Source organism: Aquarana catesbeiana, linkage group LG04 (assembly GCF_042186555.1).
Source record: "Aquarana catesbeiana isolate 2022-GZ linkage group LG04, ASM4218655v1, whole genome shotgun sequence".
Classification (NCBI taxonomy): Eukaryota; Metazoa; Chordata; class Amphibia; order Anura; family Ranidae; genus Aquarana; species Aquarana catesbeiana.
Genome location: NC_133327.1, coordinates 422,533,233 through 422,560,928, shown reverse-complemented (window position 1 = coordinate 422,560,928; position 27,696 = coordinate 422,533,233). Strand labels below are relative to the sequence as shown.

The 27,696-nt window shown below is 42.4% G+C and overlaps 1 protein-coding gene across 1 annotated transcript; it reads left to right on the top strand.

Annotated features, from left to right (window-relative positions):
- The first annotated feature begins 255 nt into the window (after window positions 1-255).
- Window positions 256-26,022, top strand: PERP (p53 apoptosis effector related to PMP22). Its single transcript, XM_073627359.1, has 3 exons — window positions 256-585; window positions 22,056-22,193; window positions 25,470-26,022. Exons 1-3 carry the CDS (start codon window positions 393-395, stop codon window positions 25,685-25,687), a joined length of 549 nt encoding a protein of 182 aa, XP_073483460.1. The 5' UTR covers window positions 256-392; the 3' UTR covers window positions 25,688-26,022.
- Window positions 26,023-27,696: the final 1,674 nt, after the last annotated feature.

The window sequence follows — 27,696 nt, the reverse complement described above, 5'->3', positions numbered from 1 at the left end:
AAGGGAGTCGTAGTGAGCTGTCCCAGTAGTGGGTGGTGAAGTTGTCAGCCATGACTGGTCTCTGCTGACACACACTGAGGTGTGGAAGGGAGGGGAGCTCTGTAACCTGAGCCAGGCTTTGTTGTCTATGGAGGAGGAAGACTTGTGCGAAGTCCAGGCTCTGCCCCCGCCCCCAAGCTCGGCCTGGCCCCGCCCCGCCCCGCCCCCTAGCCCGGCTCGTCCTGGGCCCCGGCCCGGCCCCGCCCCTCACATAGCAGGTCAGGGCAGAGCCTAGTGAGTCAGGCAAGGTGCGGCTGTAGTGTGAGGCTGTGCGGGGACTAAAGTCACTCAGTGTCCGGGAGAAGGAGAAGAACATTCCATACACTGCACTCCGCACACCACAAGACCTCACCATGTTCAAGTGTGGTATCGCCTACCCCAGGTGTAAGTGGATCCTTCCACTACTCCTACTCTGCGCCATCATCTTCGATATCATCGCCCTGGCCGGCCGGGGATGGGTGGAGACCGAGTCCGGGAGGGAGTACGCCTCCCTATGGGAGAGCTGCAAGACCACCGACAACACCTGTGTCTCCATCATGAACTACGGTCAGTACTTCCAGAAACTTCTCTGCTAACCTCCCCACACACCGTACAATAAGCAGCCTGAGTGTCTATAGAGGGATTGGAGGGGTCAGCTAGGTGTAAAGCCGATCAGATTGCAGTGTGTGTGTGTGGTGAGCTTTAAGCTGACTCTACACACTTTGATCATTTTTTGTTTTTCCTTTCCCTGATTGGTCATACATGTTGGGAGAGATCAGTCCTATATTCAGCAACCCGTTTGATCATAAGGACACGGTGGAAGTACATTTCGATCGACGCTAAAGCTCAGTTCACACCGACGTGAGAAACAGACAAAATTCGCTGCGTTTCTCACATAGCATTCGTGCTGTGTTCATGTGATCTGCTTCAGGTGTTGCTTAAAAGTTAACCCCCCCCAAAAGCAGATCGCCGAATGCGGTGCGTTTGCCTGAATCTGATCTTGTGCATATGAACACCCATGCAATCCAATTCCGGTGCTGCAAAAAATAAAGGGCCTGCACTGTGATTTGAGCCATACAAAATGATGGGCTCAGATCGCACCACACAGAATTGCATGTCATTTGTACAGGAATGCATTAGGAATCGCATGCGATGTGACACATTAGGGTGAACCCAGCCTTAAAGTGGGTCTGTGTGAGTTTGGGGACAGCAGCTGTGTCCTGATTGATATGCACCCTGCACAGAACACCTGTGTATCCCCATGTGGGGAAATGCGCCCCCTACAGGCATATGCCTTAGTACAGGGCTTCTCAACTTCAAGTGCCCCCAACAGGCCATGTTTGTGGCCCGGTTCACACATGTGTGGTGCGACTTGAAGCTCAGGTTTCCCTGCGAAGAGAAAAATCAGTTCAGCATTTCACGTCAGTTTTTGATCAGGTCAGGTTTACATCAGGCTTTTATCCTGTTCACAATGGAATGCGTCTGCAAATCAGATGCGTTCCTATAGAAGATAATGTGCTTGCAATTCGCATTGCAATGCCCAGAAACGCACACGTTTTTGGGCAATGCGGAGTGCAAATGCAATGCACATATGTGAACCAGCCTCGTTCTAATGAACGTATTTTAAAATGTCATGCAAATTGGATGTGGTGTAAGCCACATCCAGTTCGCATAGGTGTGAACCAGGCCTGCAGGTTTTCCTTTATCTTGCACAGGTGCTCTAAATCAGTCAATGGTTTGGTATTTCGGACAGCTATTTTATCTAATTGCGATTCCTAAAGCATGACCTGTTGGGGAAACTTGGACTGAGGTTGAGAACCTTGAGGCCTTTGTACACCCCATGTCAGCCAGGCCATATTGTAGAGGGAACATGAAGTAGCAAACACCTGCCTGCTCAGTCTTCTATTGAATGCACACTGAGCTGCACATGCACAGTTCGGCATGCATTTCCAGTACACTGGCTGTGCCAGAATGACGCACTCCCATGCCCAGGATGTTGTCATTCCCCAACTAGCCAATCAGGAGGTTGAAAACCCATCAAATAGCCTGAAAGATGACCATGGCTGGCGAGGGATTAATCACCACATCCCTGGTATGAGGAGGTGAGTATTTCTGAGAGTTTGGTTCTGCCTTAAAGTGATTGTAAAACTTTGTTTTAAAAAACAAACATGTTATACTTACCATCTCTGTGCAGTGATTTTGCACAGAGTGGCCACAATCCACCTCTTCTGGGGGTCCCCTCTATGGCGCTCCTCCTCTTCTCGAGTGCCGCTCTCCTTCAGGGCACTCGTGCGGGCGCACTCCCGTGTCCTACTGCTGCGTCCATTGACACAGACAGCAGGATTCGGCCCCGGTTCCCGTATCACTGGATTTGATTGACAATTGCTGTCAATCTATCCAATGAGGACTCGAGACAGCGGCTGGAGCTGCTGTGCTCATCCCCGTCGCTGAAACTACCGGATTCAGGTAAGTAAAATGGGGGCTCTGGGGGGTGCTGCATCACAAAAGGTTTTTCACCTTAATGCATAGAATGCATTAAGGTGAAAAACCCTGAGGGTTTACAACGCCTTTGAGGCTTCGGTCACACTTGGCGTTTCTGGAACGTGCAGAGAATGTGCGTTTTGCCACACTTTGGAAAAGCTCTGCAAACACGCATTGCACTTGCAGCGCCATTGTTCGCGGCACCCCAAGCGCAGTTAGCAAACGTGCGTTTTGCTGCGCGTGTTATTAAGCAGCAAACATGCCAAAAACGCACATTAAAAAAATTTTGGAGCTTCTTTGGCACACATTCGCGCAGAAACCACACTAAAAAGCTGCAAGCATGTAAGTGATTTCCCGCTACGCGAAGATGTGAATAGGGCTGAAGATGCAATTGATAACTTGCAGTAACTAAATTGTATCTGTTTCCACCATATATTCTCCTAATCTGATCAATCAAAATAGTCATATTCAGGTGCTGACGATCGATAATTTTCCACACTGATCAATTGACTCAGTTTGGTAGAATCTGATCTAAATTCAGCCTGGGAAAACAATCAAATTTGCTACTTTTTAATTTTTTTTTTTTTTTTTAATCTAAGTGTGTGTGGCCACCTTGATTTATCATCAACTATGTGTTGTGTGCAGGGACCTGCCTGATTGGACAGGAATGTAAGAATTGTGTAGGTCTGTCCTTGTATACCTTAGTTGTGGTAAGTGTAATCAGATTGTATAGAGTGTGTGTGATTATCATGTAGGGTTAGGGCTGCTATGAGAAGGGGAAATTGCTGTGTTAAACCACTCAAATGAAAGCTGCTAACACTAAAACCAACAAAGTCCAAGCAAATGAAATCTTCAAAAGTGTAGCGCTAGAGAAGACACCATATAGGTGTGTGGAAATGAATAGTGATTAGAAGTGCTATAAACACAAATCGATATACAAAACCATGCACAATAGCCATGACATATAAAGTCCAGTCACTTAGTGAAGAAATGTGAGAACTTCATAGGACATGTGTCCAATGAGAAGACTGTAGTTAATTCCTCAGTGAGAAATAATAAAATGGTGAGATCGTAGAAGTGGCTGTAAGGCATATTCAAAACTGGATAAGCATTCATCTGATGGAAAATTGTAGATAAATACTTCTTACCAGACAAGGCGGAACCATATTGGCTGAAGGCCAGGTGGTCATCGGAGGAACCAGCTCTGATGTAGATAGAACCTATGGAATTGCTCTGGATGCAGGCGTTCGATCAATCAACAGGAGTGAATCCCGGTGTTGTCACAACCAGATAATCCAGAGCTCAAAGGGATCCTCAAAGCAGATGTTCTTTGGATCTCAAATGCAAGCATCAGAAACCAGTGACCAAGTGGTACGTTATCTCATAGGGAACCATAAATTTAAAAAAAGAAAAAAGGCTCCATATGGTGCAGGTCATAAAATTTAAAGATATTTAATCTTGATAAAAATGTACAAACATGTTACAGATGACTGCATAAAATGTGATCACAGGCAGGATAAAAAGTAAAAGCAATGCCCCATTTGAAGGCCATTAGGTCGAAACACGTCGGGTCCCCCCCTCATTGCTTTTACTTTTTATCCTGCCTGTGATCACATTTTATGCAGTCATCTGTAACACATGTTTGTACATTTTTATCGAGATTAAATATCCTTAAATTTTATGACCTGCACCATATGGAGCCTTTTTTCTTTTTTTGCATTATGGTTCCAATGCGATAATGTACCACTTGGTCGCTGGTTTCTGATGCTTGCATTTGAGATCCAAAGAACATCTGCTTTGAGGATCCCTTTGAGCTCCGGATATCTGGTTGTGACAACATCGGGATTCACTCCTGTTGATTGATCGAACGCCTGCATCCAGAGCAATTCCTCTATAGGTTCTATTTACATCAGAGCTGGTTCCTCCGATGACCGACCACCTGGCCTTCGGCCAATATAAGCCTGACTGACCCACTGTCATACGACAGGTGGGTCCATCTTGTCTGGTAAGAAGTACTTATCTACAATTTTCCATCAGATGAATGCTTATCCTGCTTTGAATGTGCCTTATAGCTACTGCTATGAGAAGGCCCTGGAGAAGCTGGGAATGGAATACTGGAGGAGGGACTATACAATGGAGAGAGCAAAGATCCCTGATCTGCAGACACGGCAACCTTATCACACTGTAAACAAAACAAGTCAATGAGAACAAGGTGGAGCGGCTTTCCCAACCTATTTACCCTGGAGGAAGATTTCAAATCTTCTCAATTTCTCCTCAGCAGCTCCTAGGAGAACCCCTGTGAAAACGTTGCTTTACTTCTCATGGTATATTAAGTTGGCCATACATATTGTGAAATTGGCAGGGTAGGTGGCCCTGTCAGAACCCTCCCACCCTACAACAAGGAGCTGTGTGGGATTTGTCAGATGAACTGCACTTTGTCCAATCAGATGCAGGCACTGCTGGGGTATTCTGACAGCATGCAGCTCTCGCTGTCAGAATACAATGGCCCACAGCAGGAGATTCATCCATGCATGCTGTGTAGTGTGTATGGAGAAAATGTATGTGTTTGGAAAGCTTTAGCCCTGGTCCACACTTATGCGATTTCAGATGCATTCCAGAACACATGGAATCGCATGACAAGTGAAATAACATGATGTTCTAGGGAGGCTGTTCACATACGCAGTGTGAAAACGATGCGTTTTTTTTTTCTTAAGGGTCAAGAAAGATACCCACATCAGTTATAACTTAGGCTTAGTGTTGTCAGTAACTTGTACATACAGGATAATAATGTGATGTACGAATTTGGCAGCCACAGTGGATCACCCCCTTTGCCCTACATTGCAACATTTCCATCAGTAATCCTAAACAGAAATGAATAATAATGAAGGGCAGAAAAGAAAGCTGACAATTGGAGTGTCTACTTCCACTAGAGGCTGGTGGAAAAAGTGCCTTCTTTAGCTGACTGTACACATTTATTCTACAGGGGGCCCCCGGCAACACAATCTGGCTCAAGTCAATATATATATATATATATATATATATATATATATATATATATATATATATATATATGTGTGTGTGTGTCTCTTTATGATTCTTTATATATTTTTACAAAGGAACTGGGTGGAAATTCTTTGGCCAGACAGCTACTGCAGCCAGTCAGATGCCTGCAGGGCTGAACAAGAGAAATTTTTACAATGCACAGCCAGCTTTATGTTAGCAGTTTATTGTAAAGTGCTCTTTTCCATTGCTGATCAGTGTAGGATTGACCCTCTGCATTGGATACCAGTGGAAAATTGCCCCCTTACATTGATGGTCAGTGTATGTGGAAGATCAAGGGAACCTCCAGCGACCTTTTGGAGGAGCTTTAGTTGAGAAAGGTAGAGGTTAGTGAACGTAGGCTGAATCGTGTGCTTTGCTATGTAGGGCAAAACAGGTTCACTTTATTGTCCGCTACACAGTCTGCACATATCTACCTCCCCTGTCACTCTGTTCAGCCAATAGGGGAGAGGAAACAGTGCTGTATGTAAGCTCCAACTTGTAACTTGCAAAGGGCTGAGAACCTTTTTCACCCTTCTGTTACGGTTCTGGGTAACACCAATTTCATGCTCAGGGGAAGATGAGTATGTGATGCTTTTGTGGCCTCTATTATTAATTAGCCCTCCCCTTCATGACCAGGCCATTTTTTGCGATACGGCACTGCGTTACTTTAACTGATAATTGCGCAGTCATGCAACACTGTACCTAAATAAAAATTGTATCACAAATGGAGCCTTCTTTTGGTGGTATTTGATAACCTCTGTTTTTTTTTTTTTTTTTTTTGCACTATAAACAAAAAAAGACCTACAATTTTTCAAACACTATATTTTTTAAGTTTCTGCTATTACAACACATCCAATAAAACAAAAAATTGTAAAAATCAAATGTCTTCCTAAATTTAGGCCAATATGTATTCTGCTACACATTTTTAGTAAAATACCAATAAGCGTATATTGATTGGTTTGCCCAAACCAGTTATAGCATCTACAAACTATAGGATATATATTGGATGATTATTTATTTTTAATTCTAGTAATGGCGGTAATCAGCAACTTATAGCGGGACTTCGATATTGCGGTAGACATTCTGACACTTTGTGGGAACCAGTGACATTAATACAGTTATCAGTACTAAAAATATGCATTGTCACTGTACTAATGACACTGGCTGGGAAGAGGTTAAACGGGGCGATCAAAGGGTTAAATGTGTGCTTAGCCAGTGTTTGTGTACATTTGTGGTGCTTTTACTAAGAGAAGTGATGGATTTAATCCCCTGCCACTGCGATTGCCATTGACATTATTTTCAAGTACCTCCTGAAGCATTCCCCAGGTTGGAAACCACTGCTGTAAGGCATTGAGGTCCACTTCAATTAGGCCTCATGCACACTGAACGTTATAATAACGTTATAAAAACGGCAATAGCTTTGCAGTGAATTTTTCAGCATAATGCCCCGTACACACGGTCGGATTTTCCGATGGAAAATGTGTGATAGGACCTTGTTGTCGGGCTCCATCACACATTTTCCATCGGATTTTCCGACACACAAAGTTTGAGAGCAGGATATAAAATTTTCCAACAACAAAATCCGTTGTCGGAAATTCCAATCGTGTGTACACAAATCCGACGGACAAAGTGCCACGCATGCTCAGAATAAATAAAGAGAAGAAAGCTATTGGCTACTGCCCCGTTTATAGTCCCGACGTACTTGTTTTACGTCACCGCGTTCAGAATGATCGGATTTTCCAACAACTTTGTGTGACCGTATGTATGCAAGACAAGTTTGAGCCAACATCCGTCAGAAAAAATCCTAGGATTTCGTTGTCGGAATGTCCGAACAAAGTCCGACTGTGTGTACGGGGCATAAGTGCTTTTTTTTTTTTTTTTTGTTTTCAATAGATCAAAAATGTTAAACGCTGGTGAGCTGCGTTTTTGAGCATTTATCTGCGTTTTTAGGCGTTGGAGCGTTTTTACAGCTGAAAAACGCCTCTCAGAGCACACTAGTTTTGGGGTTTTTTTACAGCCAAAAAAGACGCCCTAGCCAAAAACAGTTGCTAACAGCCTATGGGTGCATTGACTTGTAGGGTAACCTGCTGGAAAGTTTGACTAGGAAAAAAATGTCTGAAGCTGAAAACAACAGCTGTAAAAACATCCAAAAAGTCCAGTGTGCAAGTGCAAATGAACCTAAAGAGCTATCAGGGGAGCACAACCTACCTGATGAGTATTTCAGTTTATTATTCAGGCCTTGGTGTAGGGTTTCAGTCCACCCCTTCTCTATTGTTGTGCATCTGGTAATCTGTGGATGCCTGTTACTCGTGCAGAAGATCTATTCTCAAACACACCCAATACAAACTCCTTGCTGGCTCATCTAGAAAGTATGATGTAATGTAGTGTCATAACTAATCAGATTTAACCCTGCCTTGGAAGAGACTGGCAAAATATTAAAGATCCTGTACAAATCAATTGCCTATGTAATCGCAGTCGCATGAGAGAAGGGGCTCTGACTGGTGTTCTGCCGAGAAAGTTCCCCATGGCGGATAAGGACCCCCCTCTACTGCGCAGGCGCAGCGCTTGCGCAGTAGGAACAACAAGGGAGCCGCCGAAAAGAGCCGAAGCTGAACACCTGAGTCAGCTGTACACAGCGCCTGCGTGCCAACACTATTTTAATAAAAAAGAGTTTGTAACAGGCCCTTCGCGGGCTCGCTACGCTCGCCACGCTTAAGGCACGGCCTCTCTGCGCTCGGCATATTATTATTCTAACTCTATGTCCACTTGGATGGTGGGACTTTAACGTGGACATAGGGTAGAATGTAGTGCGCAGACGCCGTGTACAGCTGACTCAGGCGTTCAGTTTCTGCTCTTTTCGGCGGCTCCCTTGTTGTTCCTACTGTGCAAGTGCTGCGCCTGCGCAGCAGAGGGGGGGGGTCCTTATCCGCCGGGGGAACTTTCTCAGCAAGACACCGGCCCTAGGCACAGACTGTGTCCATGGACGCCAGCCCTGGATGTGCACAAATTTGACAAAGCTGATCATCCAGTTTGTGTTGTCCGTAGCACAGAGTGCTTCTATGGCCAGCTGCATATAAATGCTGCTGTCCAGCCAGGGATCTGAACAAGCAGTTAATGGGCTGTTTAGACAGGCCAGCAGGTTGTATACTTTTTGGTAAACTTAGTGATTCTAAAGCCAGGACTTCTCAGCATTTAAGGTAAATTTCCTGCAGTTGGTATCTCCCCCTCACCTCTCTATATACTTACCTGAGTCCTATCTCAAACCAGTGCTTTGTCGTTCTGCAGTGGCGCTGGTGTGTGTTCCTCTCTTCACAGGATACAGGGGCATTGAATCCTGTGAGTAGGGGGCAGGGCCTAACTGCTCTGTGTCTTTGGCTGCACACAACCTACCTCGGGAATGAGCCTGCAAGTGTGCCCCCATAGCAGATGGCTTGCCATGGGGGCACACAGAGAAGAGGAGGAGCTGAGAGCGCTGGCGGGTGACCCCAGAACCATTTCACAGAGCAGGTAAGTATAACCTGTTTTAATAAAAATACTCTTTTGCAACCGCTTTAAAAGTGATTTATATGGAGGATGTCACAGATTGTAACACATTTGGCCATCATTAATGTGGAATGTAGGAGTTCTTTAACTCCCATTTAACTCGCATCAACTATTAATTCCCGGTTCACACTGATGCGGTTTGGGATTCACAGCGATTCCTGTGCATATCCTGCACCGCAATACAATCGCACTAAGTTCATGTAAACTGCTGGGGGTGTTAATGACCCCCAAAACAGTTTGCAAAATGCAGTGCGACTGGCTGAATTGGATCTCATGGGTGTGAACACCCATGATCTGATTCTAGTGTGGGGCGTTTCATGTGGCACTTGTGCGATTTGAGCCATACAATATGAATGGCTTAAATTGCACTGCAAAAAAATGCATACGATTTGAACAGGAATGCTGTGCGATTCCTGTCCAAATCACATGTGGGTCCCCGCACCTAATTGGTGTTGACTGGGACTTAAAATATTTCTTTAGAGAAAACAAAGGCTGATATAGCTAATTTCCTTTTGAAAATGCTAGTCCTGGCTGTTTTGATGAACTTCTAGTTTCAGTACATTTAAAGTTCTCTACCTAAAACAAGTGTGCAGATTAGTAAAATGTGAGAACCGTCAATAATACGGGCGGCACAGTGGTGTGGTGGGTAGCACTTTCGCCTAGCAGTAAGAAGGGTCGCTGGTTCGAATCCCAACCACAACACTACCTGCCTGGAGTTTGCATGTTCTCCCTGTGCCTGCGTGGGTTTCCTCCGGGTACTCCGGTTTCCTCCCACACTCCAAAGACATGCTGGTAGGTTAATTGGATCCTGTCTAAATTGTCCCTAGTATGTATGAATGTGACTTGGGGACCTTAGATTGTAAGTTCCTTGAGGGTAGGGACTGATGTGAATGTACAATGTATATGTAAAGCGCTGCGTAAATTGATGGCGCTATATAAGTACCTGAAATAAATAAGTAACTGTAAGTCAGTCACTAAGTTCTCCCCTGCACAGTTCTTCCAGGTCAGTAATTCAAAGCGTTGGAGCCGTAAGTTCAGCATGACAGCCAGGTAAAAACATTTCCAGAAGGAGAGCTCAGCCATGGTAGGTTCCCTTTTAAATAGCTACTCCAAAATGTTAAATCTTGGACTTAAAGCGGAGGAAGCCACAAGGCTTCACTTCCTGATTCCCTTACCGAAGATGGCGGCGGCAGCACCCGAGAGCCGAGTGACAGATCGGCTTTGGGTGCCGACATCGCGGGCGCCATGGACAGGTAAGTGTCCATATTTTAAAAGTCAGCAGCTGCGGTATTTGTAGCTGCTGACTTTAAAAAAAAGAAAAAAAATTTCAGCGGACCTCTGCTTTAACCGCTGGCGCTTTTTAATTTTTTTTACCTGCAAGGCAATGTCATAATGTGCTAGTATGCATCACATAGTATGCATGTGACAGATGGGGTTTGTTTTTTTACTTTTTGCCATAATATTTTGGTATAAAAAAAAAAATCGCAATAAGCTTATATTTGTTTGCGCAAAAGTTATAGCGTCTACAAAATGGGGGATAGATTCATGACTTTTTTTTGTAATGGCGGTTATCAGCGGATTTTTATTTTTTGCGGGACTGCGGCTTTGCGGCGGACAGATCGGACACTTTTGTCACTGATTACTGTATAAATGACACTGGCAGGGAAGGGGTTAATACGAGGGGCAATCAATGGGTTAAGCGTGTCCTAGGAAGGTGCTTTCTAGCTGGGGGGGGGGTCTACTTACTGGTAGTATAGAGAGATCGCGGATTCTAATCACTAGTACTGCATTCCTCCCTGACAGAACGGGGATCTGCTTTGTTTACATGGCAGATCCCCGTTCTTCCTCTCCGTGGAACGATGTCGGCGGTGGAACGTTCCTTCAACTAAAATTCACATGCATCTCTGCATGCTGATGTAAAATCTGTCATTGGTTTATTTATTTTTTGTTCTTTTTTTTTTTCTACTTTTTGCGTATACTTTCTGGTCTCCTTGAGGCACAGGTGACATAGCCCTGGTCACACAGATGCCCAATGTCATTAGTGCCTTCAGGGAGATTCTCGTACCTAAGCAGTGAGATGAAGCTCATTATGACATTACACTCATCTGCTGGTGAAAGAAAAAACAGGGAAAGTCTTTTTATTTTATGTTATATGCTGCATGTGAGAGACAAGTCACTTGATGTCATGTGTGCCATTCATGCTGAGGCATGGCGTTTATTTTTCAAAATGGCCATGTGGAAACGCAGGTGGCGCCTGAAAATGGATGAAAGTAAAGAACAAGGAGCATGGACATATGTAAATGTACTTTAAGTACACTTTTTGTAGATAGGGGTGATCCAGAACTACTAACACTTATTGCCGTTTCATAGAGGGGTAGTAATTGGCTTCTCTGCCTTTTTTTTCCTAGCCAGCATGTAATGTAGTGAATGATTTGGAAGCCTTTACACAAAGCACATAACAGTTATTAAAATCTATCAGTTGTCCAGTGTTGAAATGCCTGGTGTTTGGCTAGCAAGCCTCCCTCCCTTCCTTCCCAGGACCCAGGCTTGTTACATTTTTTACATTCCTAAAGGTTGTGAGGTCTTTATTAGAAACCTTTAAATGGCTAGTAAATGAATGGAGTGATTGTTCTGGTCGGGGGTTTTGTTTTGATGAGTATTGAATGCCATCACAGATAATAGCAGCTCTGCTGTATCAACAATAGGTAGATGTATTGCCCTGTCACGTTCTTTCTTCTGTTATTGTTTCTACAAGAGACATTTTATTTATTCTGGATGGCATCCACATTTATGGGCTATGCCTTTCTGAATGATGCTGTACATTTAGAACATGGTGGGTTTTATGTAAAAAGCTGACAATACACAGCACTTTTCTATTTGGGCTGAATACTTTCTCTACTTAGAGTGTTTACAGAATTTTTGGATTTGTGATTAAAGCAAGACGTGCGGATACCTTCTGATTTTAAAAATTAGACCTGAACGCAAAGTATTTTTCTTTTTATAGGCAAAATCTCTGCATTACTTGTACCTCCTAGCAATACCCTGTTCTGTCATCTATTAGCTGTGTATCTGCGGTGTAAGGGCGTTTAAGGCAGACATTCTCCACCAGGGATCCTTCAAGAGGTGGCCAGAGGTACCTTGAGCTGTGTTTGAGTGACCACCCATGTGATGGTGCCTGCATAGTTTCAGGGCTAATGCCACATGGCAGACCCAGCGGCATGACACCAATGTAAGGGATGTTCTTCTTACTGAATCACAAATCCCCTCCGATAAATTCAATTTAGCAAGGGTTCTCTAAGGCCAGAAAATGTCATGAGTTCATCTGGGTTAAAAGGTAGAGGCTGGTGATCAAAGTCCCATTTTTAGTACTAGTCCCAGTAGATTTGTAGTGAATGTAGGTGATGTCACTACTGTGTTGTGCACTGTTCTTTCTGTTGAAGAGGAAGCTGTACCTGAGGATCTGCAGTGCATGCATTCCTCATTCATTCATAGAATACAAAGCCTCCCATGAATGGCTGAGTGGGGTGCTTTATTTCTTTTATTCTCACTATTTTCACCTGGTGATTCAGCCAATAAATCTACTTTTCAACAGAATAAGCTGTCCTGCAGATGTAGCAGTTAGAGGGATCACCCCCCCACCCCCCGGACTGACAGTGCTGCTGTCCAAAGCTGTCTGTAATGCTCTTGCATCCAGAGTTGTCACCTCCACATAGAAACACTGCGCAGAACAAGGCACAGTAGGAAAAAAAGTAGCTGCTGGGATCCTGCAAGCATTGTTGGAAATATTTTGATTGTGCAAGAAAATGTATAGTGTTGGGTTTTCTTTTTTTTTATCAGGGCTAAAGCTGGGTACACATGGGCCAAAAATCTGTCAAACGGTTGGTTCAGAAGGAACTGGCCAACTTTTGGCCCGTGTGTACAGATGTCTCACGACTGCCTTCTGTCAAATTTAGTATGCTAGAAAACCAGCATCTGATCAGCGCTCACATCCATTGGCTGTTCTGGCAGAAAAAAAAAAAAAAAAATATATATATATATATATATATATATATATATATATATATATATATATATATATATATATATATATATATATATATATATATATATATATATAATTTTTTTTTTTTTATTAGAACATGAGTACTTTAATTGTGTATAAGTACTGTACCTTCTGTATACATGATATATTGCACTGTGGAATTTTTCACTTAAAGGGGCAGCTGCACTAATATTTTTTTATTGTGTTATGAATGTTTAAGGATTTTAGTTGGATTTATCAGTGAAAGTTATCAAACAATGATCATATTAGGTAAGGCACCATATAATCTGCCAATTAATTCTATCTCAGCAGGGAGATTGCCGCACTAACGCCAGATGTGTTAGTTTGGCGATCTGTAAGTTTGTTTTTGTGTTTTTTTTTTTTTTTTTTTTTTTTTTTTTTTTTTTTTTTTGTTCAACTCACTGGGTTGAAAGAAAAAAAAAAAGATTTCCTCCTGAGTAGTCAGCATATGGATTAAACCTAAAATGATATGTTGCCTTTTTTTGCACTTCTGTTTAGCATGTACACTCAGCAGGATTGTGCAGTCCTTTATGTGGAAGTTGTAGACTCCTTCCCTCTGTATTCAGTACACACAGCTGAATGAGTCATAGAAGGGGACGTGCCCTCTGTCTACTCCACACTGATCTGTGTGGGCTCAGACTGCATTCACACTTCAGCTGTTTTTGCAGGCATCTGAAGCTTGAGTATTTTATTTTTTAGCCAATGGAAAACTAGTTACTAGGTTAAAGACACTGAAAAAAAGTCAATTTTAGGGTTCATGCACACTAGGTGGCAGAAAAAGCTGTAGTATGGCTTCTATGAATGGAACTGCTGGCAGAAAAAAAGAAGCAAGTGTGCCAATGGAGCATATTGTACAGGCATGTTTGAGCTATTTTTATCAGCTATTGCAGGCACACAGAAATGCTCTGCCTGTGCTGGCTTAGACCACTCCTTTAAAGCGGAGTTCCACACATTTTTCAGTTTATTAAAAATCAGTAGCTACAAAAAGTGTATCTGCTGACTTTTAATAAACACACTCACCTGTCCCATGGTCCAGCAATGCGGCCGCCTGGAGCCTTGCTCCTCTCCGCCGGCACCATCATAGCCACTGTGGGCACATGGCCATGACTGCTTACTGCGCATGTGCGAGTCGTGCTGCACTCTGCTAGTGGCCAGGCAATCTTCTGGGACCTGTCACGTGTCCGCCTAGGTGGAAGGGCCACCTAGGCGGACAGGAGGAGTCGCCTAGGCGGCCAAGAGCATGAAGAAGGAAGTGGGACAGGAAGTCCCACTCTAAACTAAGTACCCACTCCCCTCCCCCCCAAAAAATTACATGCCAAATGTGGCATGTTAGGGGGTGAGGAGTGCTTAACCACTTCATTACTGGCGTATAGTAAAATGACGTCCACAGATGGGATCTCCCATCCTGGGTGGATGTCATATGACGACCTGGGCTTCCCAGCCGTCTAGGGTGCGAGGGCGCACCCGCCGCGTTGCTCGGGACCCAGTGCATGTGCCCGGCGGCCGCGGTGTCCACCGGGCACCCGTGATTGCCCGTTAACTGGGCAGGACCGTGGATCTGTGTGTGTAAACACACAGATCCAGGTCCTGTCAGTTGAGAGGAGAGCAATCTGTGTTCCCAGTACAGCGAAACACTGATCGGTCTCCTCCCCTTGTGCGTCTCCTCCCCCGACAGTTAGAATCACTCCCTTAGGAAACATAATTAACCCCTCGTGTCCCCCTAGTGGTTAACCCCTTCCCTGCCTTTCACATTTACACAGTAATCAATGCAATTTTTATAGCATTGATCGTTGTATAAATGTGAATGGTGTCAAAAGTGTCCGATGTGTCCGCCATAATGTCGCAGTCACGAAAAAAAATTGCGATCGCCGCCATTACTAGTAAAAAAAAAATAAATACATTTTTTAAAAAAATGCCATAAATCTATCCCGTATTTTGTAGACGCTATAACTTTTGCGCAAACCAATCAATATACGCTTATTGCGATTTTTTTTTTTTTTTTTTTTCCAAAAATATGTAGAAGAATACGTATTGGCCGAAACTGAGGAAAAAAATTTTTTTTTTTTTAAAAAAAAGGGATATTTATTATAGCAAAAAGTAAAAAATATTGTGTGGGGTTTTTTTTTTTTTTTTTTTTTTTTTTTTTAAATTGTTGCTCTTCTTTTGTTTATAGCGCAAAAAAATAAAAACAGAGGTGATCAAATACCACCAAAAGAAAGCTCTATTTGTGGGGAAAAACGGACGTCCATTTTGTTTGGGTACAACGTCGCACGACCACCCAATTGTCGTTTAAAGTGCGACAGCGCTGAAAACTAAAAATTGGTCTGGGAAGGAAGGGGGTAAAAATGCCCTGTATTGAACCGGTTAAAGTGGAAGTTCCCCTTATAGGTGGAACTCTGCTTTAAACCTCCTGACTTAGCTGCCAGGCTGCAACCATTTTTCTGTAGACCTTATGGAGAAGCTGACAATCTGACTCCATCCGGTACTAGAATCACCCGGTGACTGTAAACAACACAATTCTGCTTGAGACAAGCAACACTGGGAGATGTTACTGTTGTTGCTTTTTGAAACCCAGTAGGGGTTTCATTGACATGATATTGTCCTAAATAAGGCTGAATGGAGTGACCAGCGTCTCATGTCCATGGGAATCTTTGGAATAGATTTGTTTGTTTGACAAGAAAGTAAATATAATGTTGTGAAATTACATCTAGTTGAATTGTTTTGCTGCCAGTAAACTTCTGCTTGGCCACTCATAAACCAACATCTGCTGCACTACATAGCCAAGTAAGGGCCGGTTCACACTAGTGCGATGCCAGACTTCGCATGTGATTTGCACCACATAGCTGTGCAGATCACATACAATGTCTGCGCAGTGCGAATTCAGCCATATGAATTCGCATTGCATTCGGACCAAACTCATGCAAGGACCTTTTTTTGGTCTGCCCCAGAATCGGATCGCATTGGGTGTTCAAACCTATGCGATCCGATTCTACACATCATGCTGCGTTTTGCAAACTGGGGCGTCGTTAACATACACTCCGCAATCAGTTTGCATGAACAGGTGATTTAGATGTGAATTTGCCCCACATCTAGTGTGAACTGAGCCTTAATGACTTCATATTACTTAACTGCAGTTAAAGAGGTGTTAACCCAAAAACAAACCTTTATGATATTGCAGCTTACCATTTCAGATGTGATGTCTGCACTCGTTTTTTCTGTCAGCTTCATCCACTGATCCAGCTAGTCAGTCATATATTCAAAAGAACAAGCTCTCCAGTGGAAAGTATCAGTTACAGAAATGAGATAAATAATTTACCACTGATAGGGGTGCTTACAATGATCAGCTTTTATTTATGTAAAACCTTTATCCCAAAAGGAAAAACTGTTTTCTGTAACTGCTTACAATGTGTGAGCAGGAGTTTGGCCTCACTTTGTTGTATTTAAATCTGCTAGTACATCTAACTCCCCTCTGACTATCAACGCTGCTGTCGAAAGGTGCCACCTGTGCTCCTTCATCCAGAGTAGGAGCACTTTAATACAGGAGGTGTGTTAGTGGCCACTGAAACTGAAGCAAAAAAAGACGTAAAAGTAATACAGCCACCACATCTAATGATTAAACTGCAATGCATTACATTTTAGGTTTTGGGTTTAATACCGGTTTAAGCAGTGCGGGTTTGTTGCTGAGCAGTCTGAATTGATGGAGGAGCAGTCATTGACTGGGGAGGTTTTGTGCAGAGCACTCCTGTCTACATCATCCTTCCTTAGATTGTCAGTATAATGCAGTACATTCAACTGCATTGCTGAGCTCCTCCCTCCCTCCCTATACAAGGGATTCAAAAAAGCAAACATAAAGACAGAAGTACAATTTAAAATTCCATTTAAGGATCTTGGTGAATGCTTAACTTAGTGATGTGGTTTTTCATGTCTGTCTGCTGCTTCCTTGATCTTGCCCTGGCACTGAGGTCTAGGATTTTTCAGTGTCCTTTCTTGGTGACTTTTTTGGATGCATGGCCTCTGACCTTTGCCAAGCTTCCTAAAATTGTTGTCTAAAAAATGTGCACACAGCCATATGGTTTAGTTCATTGTATTGCTTGGGGGTCTGGCCTTGACAAGAAATGTCTGTTTTTGTCAAATGTGAAAGTGTTTTATCTTTTCAAGTGAAAAACAATATCTGCTGATTTTTGCCAGAAATCTAGCTGGTGTCTGCACTCACTTATCAGTAAAATTGTTCCTAGCTAGCTATAAGGACCCTAATATGGAGAAAAGAGGGAGGTGTTTGTTGTTCAGTCCTAGGGTGACAACATTTCTTCTTAGTTCAGTGGGTGAGTGTTGTCACCCTGAGACTGGAAGTGTGTTACAGACAGGATTACCAGGTGAAAATTTGGGGGGGGGGGTTCTTAAAAAGAAAATGAATGCAGACACCACATCTAAGGACATGTAAGTTGCAATATAGAACAATTTTCTTTTTGGGCTTATATACATTTTTAGGGACTTCTTCACATGGGCGCTTAGCCCCATGAAGCGGCCAGAACTATTTGTTTACCTTTTTTCCACCGCTGTGCTGCATGCCAGGTAGGCAATGAAAAGTGAGTGGGTACACATAGCCAAGTTTGAAGGTACGCAGGGACAGGTTTACTGACATGATGTGTAGGCTCTGTCCTTATGTACCCATCAAATTGGGCTTTGTGTGTGAATCCACACAACCGAAGTGTATCCGGCAAATCGGGCTTTGTGTGTGAGTCCACACAACTGAATTGTGTACCCGGCAAATTTGGCTTTGTGTGTGCGCTGCCTGCACCTTGCTCATTGGTGGACAAAAAAGTAAACCAACGGCTCTGGCTGCTTCAGGGGCTGAGCATCATGTAAATGAGCCCTAATCAGAGAAAACCAAAATGGTAAAGCCAATAAAGCCTATGTCAGCACAACAATGCTGATGATTCACATACAAGCATATTATCCAGTTTATACACCCACACCTTTTGGGTGGAGGTTTAGCTGAAGGACAAGGCGTGGTATACATGTCACTGTTTTATACTTCTGACATGAAGAAACCTGTTCAGTATATTATGGTAAAATGAACACCTCCTTGCTGACAGAGTACACTTTGTGTATTCTTTACTGTATGAGCAATACAAGAATTTCAAATGTACATGGTGTTTGTCATAAGCTAGTTTCTGGGTCAGGATTGTCTTTTAAAGCATCACACAGAGAATGTATTCTGACCTCATTCAGATCAGAAAAGTCTGTTTGGCATCTCTACTTTTCAATTTAAAGCTAAACTCCAGGCAAAACGTTTTTCTCTTATCCAGTAGGGCCCAGCCCTTTTCTTTATTCTAGGAGAGAGGACAGAGGAGATATACTTACCTGATCTGCTGGTCCAGCACCCCCACGCTCCAGCAGTCATGTAAATGGACTCTTCCTGAAATCAGTAAGCTCTATAGACACGAACAGTCTGAAGGAGCGAGGATTTCTAGAAGACTGGCAGATCAGGTAAGTACCGTATTTATCAGCGTATAACACGCACTTTTTTCCCCTGAAAATCAGGGGAAAATCGCAGGTGCGTGTTATACGCCGATCCCCTGTGATCCCGAGCTGTCAATTCTTCAAAATCGCCGACCGCGATTTGAAAATGGCGCCGCCGGCGCCGAAATACACAGAGCCGGTCCTCGGCTCTTCCCGGCGGCTCTCGTTCACTTTCGGCTCCACTCGTAGTCCCGAGCGGAGCTATCCGAACCTACTCGGCTAGGTTCGGATAGCTCCGCTTGGGACTACGAGTGGAGCCGAAAGTGAACGAGAGCCGCCGGGAAGAGCCGAAGACCGGCTCTGTGTATTTCGGCGCCGGCGGCGCCATTTTCAAATCGCGGTCGGCGATTTTAAGGCCCAGGTTAGCTGGGATAGAGGTTTGAAGGCTGCACTGGGGCAAGGCTGCACTGGGGCAAGGCTGCACTGGGGCAAGGCTGCACTGACATGGCTGCACTGGGGCAAGGCTGCACTGATGGGCATTTAAATGTGTTTTTTTCCCTTCAACTTCCCTCCTAAAAGTTTTTTTCCCTTAAAATTCCCTCCTAAATTGGGGTGCGTGTTATACGCCGATAAATACGGTATATAAACTTTGTGCTTACCCCTAAACAAAAAAAAAAAAAAAAAAAAGCAGTTGACCCATGCAGTTCAAGCACATCCCCATTGCATGGGTAAAAAACATTTGCCCAGAGATGGGCTTCCATTTTTAGGCATTTGCGAATAAACACCCATTTTTAGTTTATTCTTTCATTCACTTTTTGTAGGCCGGCCATACAGAAATTGATTTTTTTTTTCTGTTCACCTGCACAGTGCAAATGGATAAATCTGCTGCAGCTATTGTATTCTAAAAGTCCGCCTTGAAAGTTGTCAGAATACCCCCAATATCTGCATCTGATTGGATGCAGGTACTGTTTGGCCAACCATTTTCTGCCCAATTTCTTCTCCTTTTTTTTGCAAGGGATGTCAGACAGAAGGCAGCCACCAGGGCTACTCATTGAGTGAATTTTGTGTGGTTCATGATGAACCAGCTGACATTCTAACCGTGCATGGCCAGCTTTGGAGAGAACAGACCTATACACCAAAGACTGGCTAGCGGGGTATTACCCTGTTTCCCCGAAAATAAGACCTAGTGTGATTGTCGGTGATGGCTGCAATATAAGCCCTACCTCCCAAATAAGCCCTACCCTGTTTCCCTGAAAATAAGCCCTACCCTGCCTACACCGACCTACAAGGACTTTTACTAGGGCTTATTTGGGGGGTAGGGCTTATATTGCAGCCATCACCGACAATCACACTAGGTCTTATTTTCGGGGAAACCGGGTATTTCCAGGGTGTCTTTCTTGGATGTACAGATGATGTTTATGCTGGCACAGCTCCTTAAATTTTGTTCTTCAAAAAGAAAAATTTCAGTTAAAGAGCAGACAATACTTCACCTTTTTTACTGTTGACTATGCTGACTTTTGGGTTTAGTGATACCTACCTGTATGCTCCCTTTCTAGTAAAAGTGCCTGTAAAGAATGTGTAAAACCTAACCATGAACTTATTTGTTCCTTTTCGGTTTTGTTATATTGCTAAATTCAGCCTGCCAGAAATCCAGTGTTCTCCCTGTGTCAAAATGCTGTCTAAGAACTACAAAATATCTCCCCATATGTTGCAAAAATAAAGGGGAGGTGTGCTCTAGTCCTAACACTACTTGTCAAAGGGTGACAACACTGCACCTCTGCAGATAGTACAGTGAGTGAGAGTTTTCATGTGTTATTGGCAGGGTCACCAGGTGAAAACAAGAAATAAGCTTGAATTGAATTATATTACATTTTGTTCTAGGGTTTGGATACACTTTAATGGCCACTTAATCAGATTACTGGTTAGGGTCCCATTAACATATCTGCATTGCGGTAATGCAGTACAACACCTATTTGCAGTGGCATTTATTTTTAATGGCACCCCATCGAGCTAAGGGCAAGGCACATGGGTTGTAGTGTGCACCATAGTGTGCTGCTTTACCAGTGTTGTGACACATCTGATTTTCAGGTTGTTTTGGTGCATTGGCAGCCAATTATTTTCAATTGGCCGCCTTAACACACAACAGAACGTGTGTTCACACCACACACGTGACTAGGCCCTGAGTGTTGGGTGTGCAGTAAGAGTAGGAGATACACTATAGACACAGACAGAAACAAGAGGAGAACAATTAATTGGATACAATTTTATTTATTTATTTCACAAGGGGCAGAATCCGGTTGGATCAGCAGGGTGTCTGTCTGTCCGTCCACTGATCTAAACACAGCAGGCAGATGACAAGTCCGTGTCTGCTCAGTGTGTGCAGATCGGACACGGACCAAGCTCACTCTGCTCTATGGACCGGAGGGTGTAAGTGGACTCCACTGTCTGTTTTATACCCGATTTACTTCTCGATCCACCTAGACAGGGGGATGGATCCCCATTTGGATTGGAGGTAGGTGGGTGTAGATGGACACAAGTCTGTTTACAGGCACCAGTCTATAGGGGTGAATGGAGGGTCCAATCAGGTGTACCTAGAAAAAATGACACGTGTGGCTCCACAGGTGCAGGTCATCTGATAAAAATGAATGCATGAGCCCTTAAAGTGATTGTAAAGTCTCTTATTAAAAAATAAAAATAATAATCATGTTGTTATACTTACCTGCCCCTATGCAGTTGTTTTTGCACAGAGCAGCTCCAATCCTCTTCTGGGGTCCCTCTTTGGCTCTCCTGGCCCCTCCCGAGTGCCCCCACAGCAAGCCACTTGCTATGGGGGCACCCGAGCCGAGTCCGCTCCCTGTGTCCATTTAGACATGGAGCTGCTGTTCGGCCCCATCCCCTCTCTCTCCTGATTGGTTAACTGACTTGACAGCTGTGGGAGCCAATGGCACTGATGCTGTGTCTCAGCCAATTAGGATGGAGAATCCCAGACGGCCGAGGGACTCGTGGACAGAGATGGGGCTCAGGTAAGTACTAGTGGTTGCTGGGGAGGCTGCTACACACAAGGTTTTTTTTTTTTCCTAATGCATATAATTTATTAAGATAAACATTCTGCCTTTTCAACTCCTTTTAATGTGTTCAGTGGAAAAAAATAGTAATTTATTTTATGATATTAAGTGCTGTATTTTGTTGTTGATGTATTAGTTGGGCTTATTAAACCCAACCTTATCCATCCACCTCATTTGCATCAAGCGGACTAAATGTAACAAGACTGTATGGCCAGGCTTACATTGCAGTATTTTTCAGGATTCTAGTGCTTTAGGTAATAAGAAGAGATCCATTTGGCACTTTGTAATTTTGTGTTTGTTTATCTTCACACGTTGCTGACCTACTGTATGGTTTATCCTACCAATAACCCATTAATAATGTGTGTGTCTTTCCTTTTCAGCCTGGGGTAAAGCAACAGCTGCACTTCTGATCATTGGATTCATCATCCTTATCGTGTGCTTCATTATCTCTTTTGTTTCTCTGTGTTCACCCATTATCTATCTGTTGAGGATCATTGGATTTCTTCTGTTTGTGGCTGGTAAGAACTAGCTATGTATTGTGGTACGGTGGGTAGAATTTGTGGGACCTGAAGAGAAATGTCTGAAGTTTGAATATTTTAAAAACCTTTCCAGGGGCTAGCAGCTGCTTCTAGGCCCAGTTCACACTTCCTTTTTCTGAAATCGCCGGCAGAATCTTCCTAAAATGATGGCAATATTAATCCTTAATGGCACCCCAAAAGCAGTTAGCGGACTTGCACGACACTCCACGTCTGAAAGTGCAGGAGCTTCTTTGGCATGTGTAGGACAGCCCATTAGCTGCCCTAAGCGTGACATGAACGGGGTTGGTCCCCGGTGAACCAGATGAATTTCGATCAGTCTATGGCCAGCTTAACACACCACTATCATTTTGATAGCGATCACCTAACAAAACAAGGTTATTTAATTGTTGATTTGTAAGAAGTTTTCCTCCACCTGACCTTCATATTCTGCCATGTTGGTCATCAATCAGATAACCAGATTTGCGTATATAGAATGCTGTGCCGGCACATTAAAGCCTTCTAAAAGTTATCTCTGATTATCAGAATTTAAAAATTCAAAGGCCTAAAGAAGCTACACTTGATTTCTTATGGATCTAGGACAAGCCATGATTTGGGCCAGGTTCACACTGTTGCGATCTGATTTTGATCCAATATTCAAGGCGATTTTATGTAGTTAAACTTGGATGTGGCTTTCATATTCTATGGGGCCAAATTCACACTGGAATTGCACCAAAGTAGTACAGGAATCTTTTCCAGAATTGCTCTGCCTGGAGTTGCAGTGATGTGAATGGGCACCAATGAAAACAGTGTGATTTCCATTGTCGTGCGACTCAGGTTGCGTCTAAAGTTGCACTAGTGTGAACTGAGCCCTAAACTCCTTGCAGCAATGGGATGGGTCATATGGTAAAACAGTCTGTTATAGAGGAGTGACCGTAATCGGAGATCTCCTGATGGGTTGGTTTTGCTTGATTATCATTCCTCAAGCCCATTCATCATGTTGTATCAATCGAAAAATAGATCCTCTCCTACAAGTTTAACACCATAGATGGATCGAGTCTTGGCTGGTTCAGCATTGACCGGCCGAAGTTTGGTCCATGTATGGGCAGACTGTCCTGAAGTCGTTCCTGCAGTTGTCATGTTCTGCAGGCAGGGAGGGCTTGCTTCCGACAGATTGCAATAGCACTGCAGGGTGAATTACCTACCTCCTCAATAATGACTGTATTGAAGGTGGAATTGGGTGATTTTTTTTTTTTTTTCCCACAACCAGTGGTTGCATGATCTATGGCTTGCTTAAGTTAGGCAGTTTTATTTTGAGAAAATGTAATGGGAACAATTTTACATTGGCTGCATGTGCTCCTTTTTTTTTTTTTTGTAGAGAAACTGTATTTTAAATATTGTACATAATGTAGTATTCCATGAATGCTAATTCCAGTCACTTTGTATTGGTGCATGGTAAAAAAGAAAACAAAAGAAACCAATTTCTTTTTAGTGTCAGTCCTTGATTTCCCTCATCTATTTATGGTGCTGAGCTGCTGCTACTGTTACTTACCTGAGTGATTTACCATATAATCTTTAGCGTAATTCCAGCATAGGTTGCATAATTGTGTTTTATGCCTTGCTTCCTCTAATACATTCTTTATTAAACTGAATAAATTCCTTAATTGAACCCTATAGTGTGTATATAGGATGCAATCAGACTGGTAAAAAGCTTAGATCAGCCTATCACAGTCATTCTGTGTGTGTCGGGGGGGGGGGGGGATTTGGCCCTGCTGGAGCCCAGGATAGCAATAAAAAAAACATCCTGCTTTTACCCACCATGCATCACCCAAAAGTCAGCGGTTTAAACCTTCTTGCTGCTGTCGACAAAGGGTTAAATTGGTGGCAGCACGGGCTTTTATAAAACACTCCCGAATGCTATAGTAGCTAGAAGTGTGTTCACATTTGTTAAGCTGACTGTTGGATTTCTGGTAGAAGTCATTCAGGTGATTACTTTACACCCCTCCCCTTAGCATACGCACATATGGCTTCGCATAAAAATTACAAAAGCATTAAATTATGCATTATAACATCTAAATACAAGTGTAAAAATAGCTCTTGCCGCAAAAGGGTTAAGGGGCGTATAAAAGCACTTGGATTATTAAAATGTAAAGAGAAGATTGTTGAGATGTTGCATTTAGTACTCAGTCAGTTACCAGCTGCAATTTTTAATGCTGACCAAAAAACAGAAATTGTTGTGGTAAGGACTACTGAGTTTCAGTCCTCCTACAATCTATGTGAATGATAAAGCCAGCTCAATGTCCATTGTAAACTTTCTTATGCATTGCACGTTGCCCATTTACCTTAATGCGAGTCAGCGTCAGAGAAATGCGACATAAGCATCAGACCCGAGCAGCAATGTTACAGCTGGACACCAGGCTGCTGCTTGTCTTTTACAGTTTTCAATTATTTGAAGCATGAAGATACTTTCAATAATGCATAGATCTTTGCTTACATATAAGCTGTTGGAATTGTGCATTCATTATAAATTCTGTTCCTTGGCAAGAGGCCTAGGGGACATGTAATGGAAATATGGCCCTCACTATCAGATGGAAGAAACCTTTGTTAACTAAGCAACCACAAATATGAAAAGATTCTGTGCTGTTCCCAAAGACGGAATGGAATTGTTTTAGAATGTGCAGCTTCATAGACTTTGTATAAATGTGTTTTTGATGTGATCCACCTAGGATGTACTATTTTGATCATTTGAATTTTAGGTTTCTTTCATTTTAAAGCAGATTTTTCAGTCATTTTTTCATGTTTCCATCTATTAAATCCTCTGCCCTTGTTTTAACTTGGGATAGTAAAACCATTTTTTTTTCTGCCAGTAAATACCAAATACCTTATACAGTCCTCTTCCTGTTTGTTGTCTGGTAAAAAGCCTAGGCTTATGACATCATGCACACCTCTCACACTCGTGAGAGTTTGGGGGGGGGGGGGGGGGAGCTGAGTCATAAGAGGGCCAGTGAAACTGCCCACAGTTAAAATGGTTGCAACCAGACTCTGTGGAGGGAGAATTCTGCAGCATATTTAGCAAGTACAGAATCGTAGTACATATAATATGCAAACTGGTTGGAGGGAAGCTTCAGAATGGCAAAGATGTTTTTATGTTTTAATGCATAGAATGCATTCAGGTTAGCCATTAACCTTTACAACCAATGTAATGCATAGTAGCCTGTGTTAGAAATGAAAGATAGTTATTGTTGAAGTGTTAACACTTTTTTTTTTTTCCTCTTTTAGTAATTTTGCAGATCATTGCACTGATCATCTACCCTGTAAAGTACACCTCAGACTTGGCACTGTTCGTTGAAAACTACCTGTACAGCTGGACCTATGGCTTTGGTTGGGGCAGCACAATCATTATGTTTGGTTGTGGAATCTTCTTCTGCTGCCTCCCCAACTTTGAGGATGAACTATTGGGCAACGTCAAAACCAAATACTTCTACACATCATCCTAAATTCAAGGGCTGAGACTATTTTTTTTCCTTCTGCCATATAAAAAATAGACTGTTCTATTAGACATCTCTCTAGCTTATCAGGCACATTTTATTTGATTAGGTTGTATTTCTAGTAAAACAAAATGCCATTGTTTTAATTGGATATATTTTTCTACTACTAATGTTTTGTATAAATTTGACTGGAGTATAGTATTGTCCTGAATAGTAGATTTTTCACATCGCAAACTATATGTATTGGTTGTACACACCGAACTAATGAAAGTATTTGACCTTTTGTAAACATATTAAGTAAGTTGTTTTTAACGTTTTCAATTTAAAACTATTACTAAACTAAATAGCTTTTTTTCTTTCTTTTTTTTTTTAATTAGAAACACATGAAAACAAACTAATAATTTTGTGATAGAGAGATATATATATATATATATATATATATATATATATATATATATATATATATATATATTGGCTGTAACCATTTTTGTTTGCATTTAGGGTAGAAATAAGGTTCGCATAAATATTTGTTTACTGTGGCTCTTTAAAACTTTAATACATTAACGTATAGCAATTCCCCATATCTGGAAATTTAAACCAACACACTGACCCTGGAAAATTCTTTTGAACCTTTAAATCTGATGATTAAAGATAAACCAAATGGGATTGGTATGGACTGTGACATGCCTTATGTCCCCCGATTGGGAGGCATCCAAGTAAGGGTCACATAGCAAATCGATCATGCCTACTGCTTATTAGATTTCTTTTATTTATTGGGTCATGTGTGTCTGAAGCTTCTAATAAAAGAACTGAATTTACCTCACAAGCATTCCAGTTGCATGCCGTTTTTACAAGCTTTTTGTTAATGACACTGAACATAACTGTTACACGGATACATTTGTATCTGGCATAAGGTTGAGCAGCTCTGTACAGTGTGCAAAGCAAAAATTTTTTTTTTTTTTGTTTTTTTTTTACTGTTAATAGAACTATTTCTGAAAAGCACTGAATTATGGCCAGTTTGCACCAGAACGCAGTGCAGTGAACACGCATTCTGTGCAGCTTTCCTGCCCTGCGTTCAAAATGCATTGCAGTTGCGATCTGCAGCGAGTGTTAATGTTAAGCTAATCACACTCCAAACGTGGGTCGCAAACACAGTGCATTTGCCTGCACCGGATTGCATGGTACAGAAGTACCATGCAATCTGGTTGCTGTGGTTTCCGTAAAAAGTGGTGCATGCACTACTTTTGCTGCGATCCGGCATGATTTCAGCCCATTCAAATGAATTGGGCTGAAATCGCACTGTGCCCGGATCACATGTGAATCTCACAGGAACGCGCAGTGATTTTAATGGTGCAGATCCGCCCCTAATCATTAATAGTTGAAAGGTGTTTGCGCATATTAAGTAGATCCTCCTTTTTTGTTGTGGTGTGTGTTTATTTTTTTTTTTTTTCTGCTGCTTTTCTCTCAGTAAAGCAATAGTCTAGAACCTGCCTACATTTTGGAACTATTCTTTTATTGCATATGAATGATTATTGGTTGACATAGGTATCATGCTTTTCCCATGCTGGAAGATCTAACTTGCTTAATATGGTAGTAGCAATGGGCAGAAAGATCAGAGTAATTTTACAGATTTTTTTTTTTTTTTTTTTATATATTTGATTTAACTGTTAGCAATATACAGTGACGTAAGTTAGAATGAACAGCATGTTGCACTTGCTATCCTAATACTGTATCACTACTGTAAATATTGTAGTAACATACACATTCGGCTGCTTCACAATCAACCTTATTCAATAAAGAGTGCTGACACTTAAGGAAAGCAATCCAGGGCATCAAAACAGAATTCATCATGTACTGAACTAAGGTCAGTAGAATGAGTTCTAATTAGTGGAAATTATGGCTTTTTTTATTGAATAAGGCTCAAGTACATCATAATATACAATATTCCAAATTGTTTGTATTTTGTGTTTTATTCCCACTTTTTTTTTTTCAGCTTAACCTTTTTATTAAAAGTAAAT

Coding starts and splice junctions, on each gene's coding strand:
- PERP (XM_073627359.1), top strand. CDS start 393: ATGTTCAAGTGTGGTATCGCCTACCCCAGGTGTAAGTGGATCCTTCCA. Junction 586..22,055: donor TGTCTCCATCATGAACTACG/GTCAGTACTTCC, acceptor TTTCCTTTTCAG/CCTGGGGTAAAGCAACAGCT. Junction 22,194..25,469: donor ATTTCTTCTGTTTGTGGCTG/GTAAGAACTAGC, acceptor TTCCTCTTTTAG/TAATTTTGCAGATCATTGCA.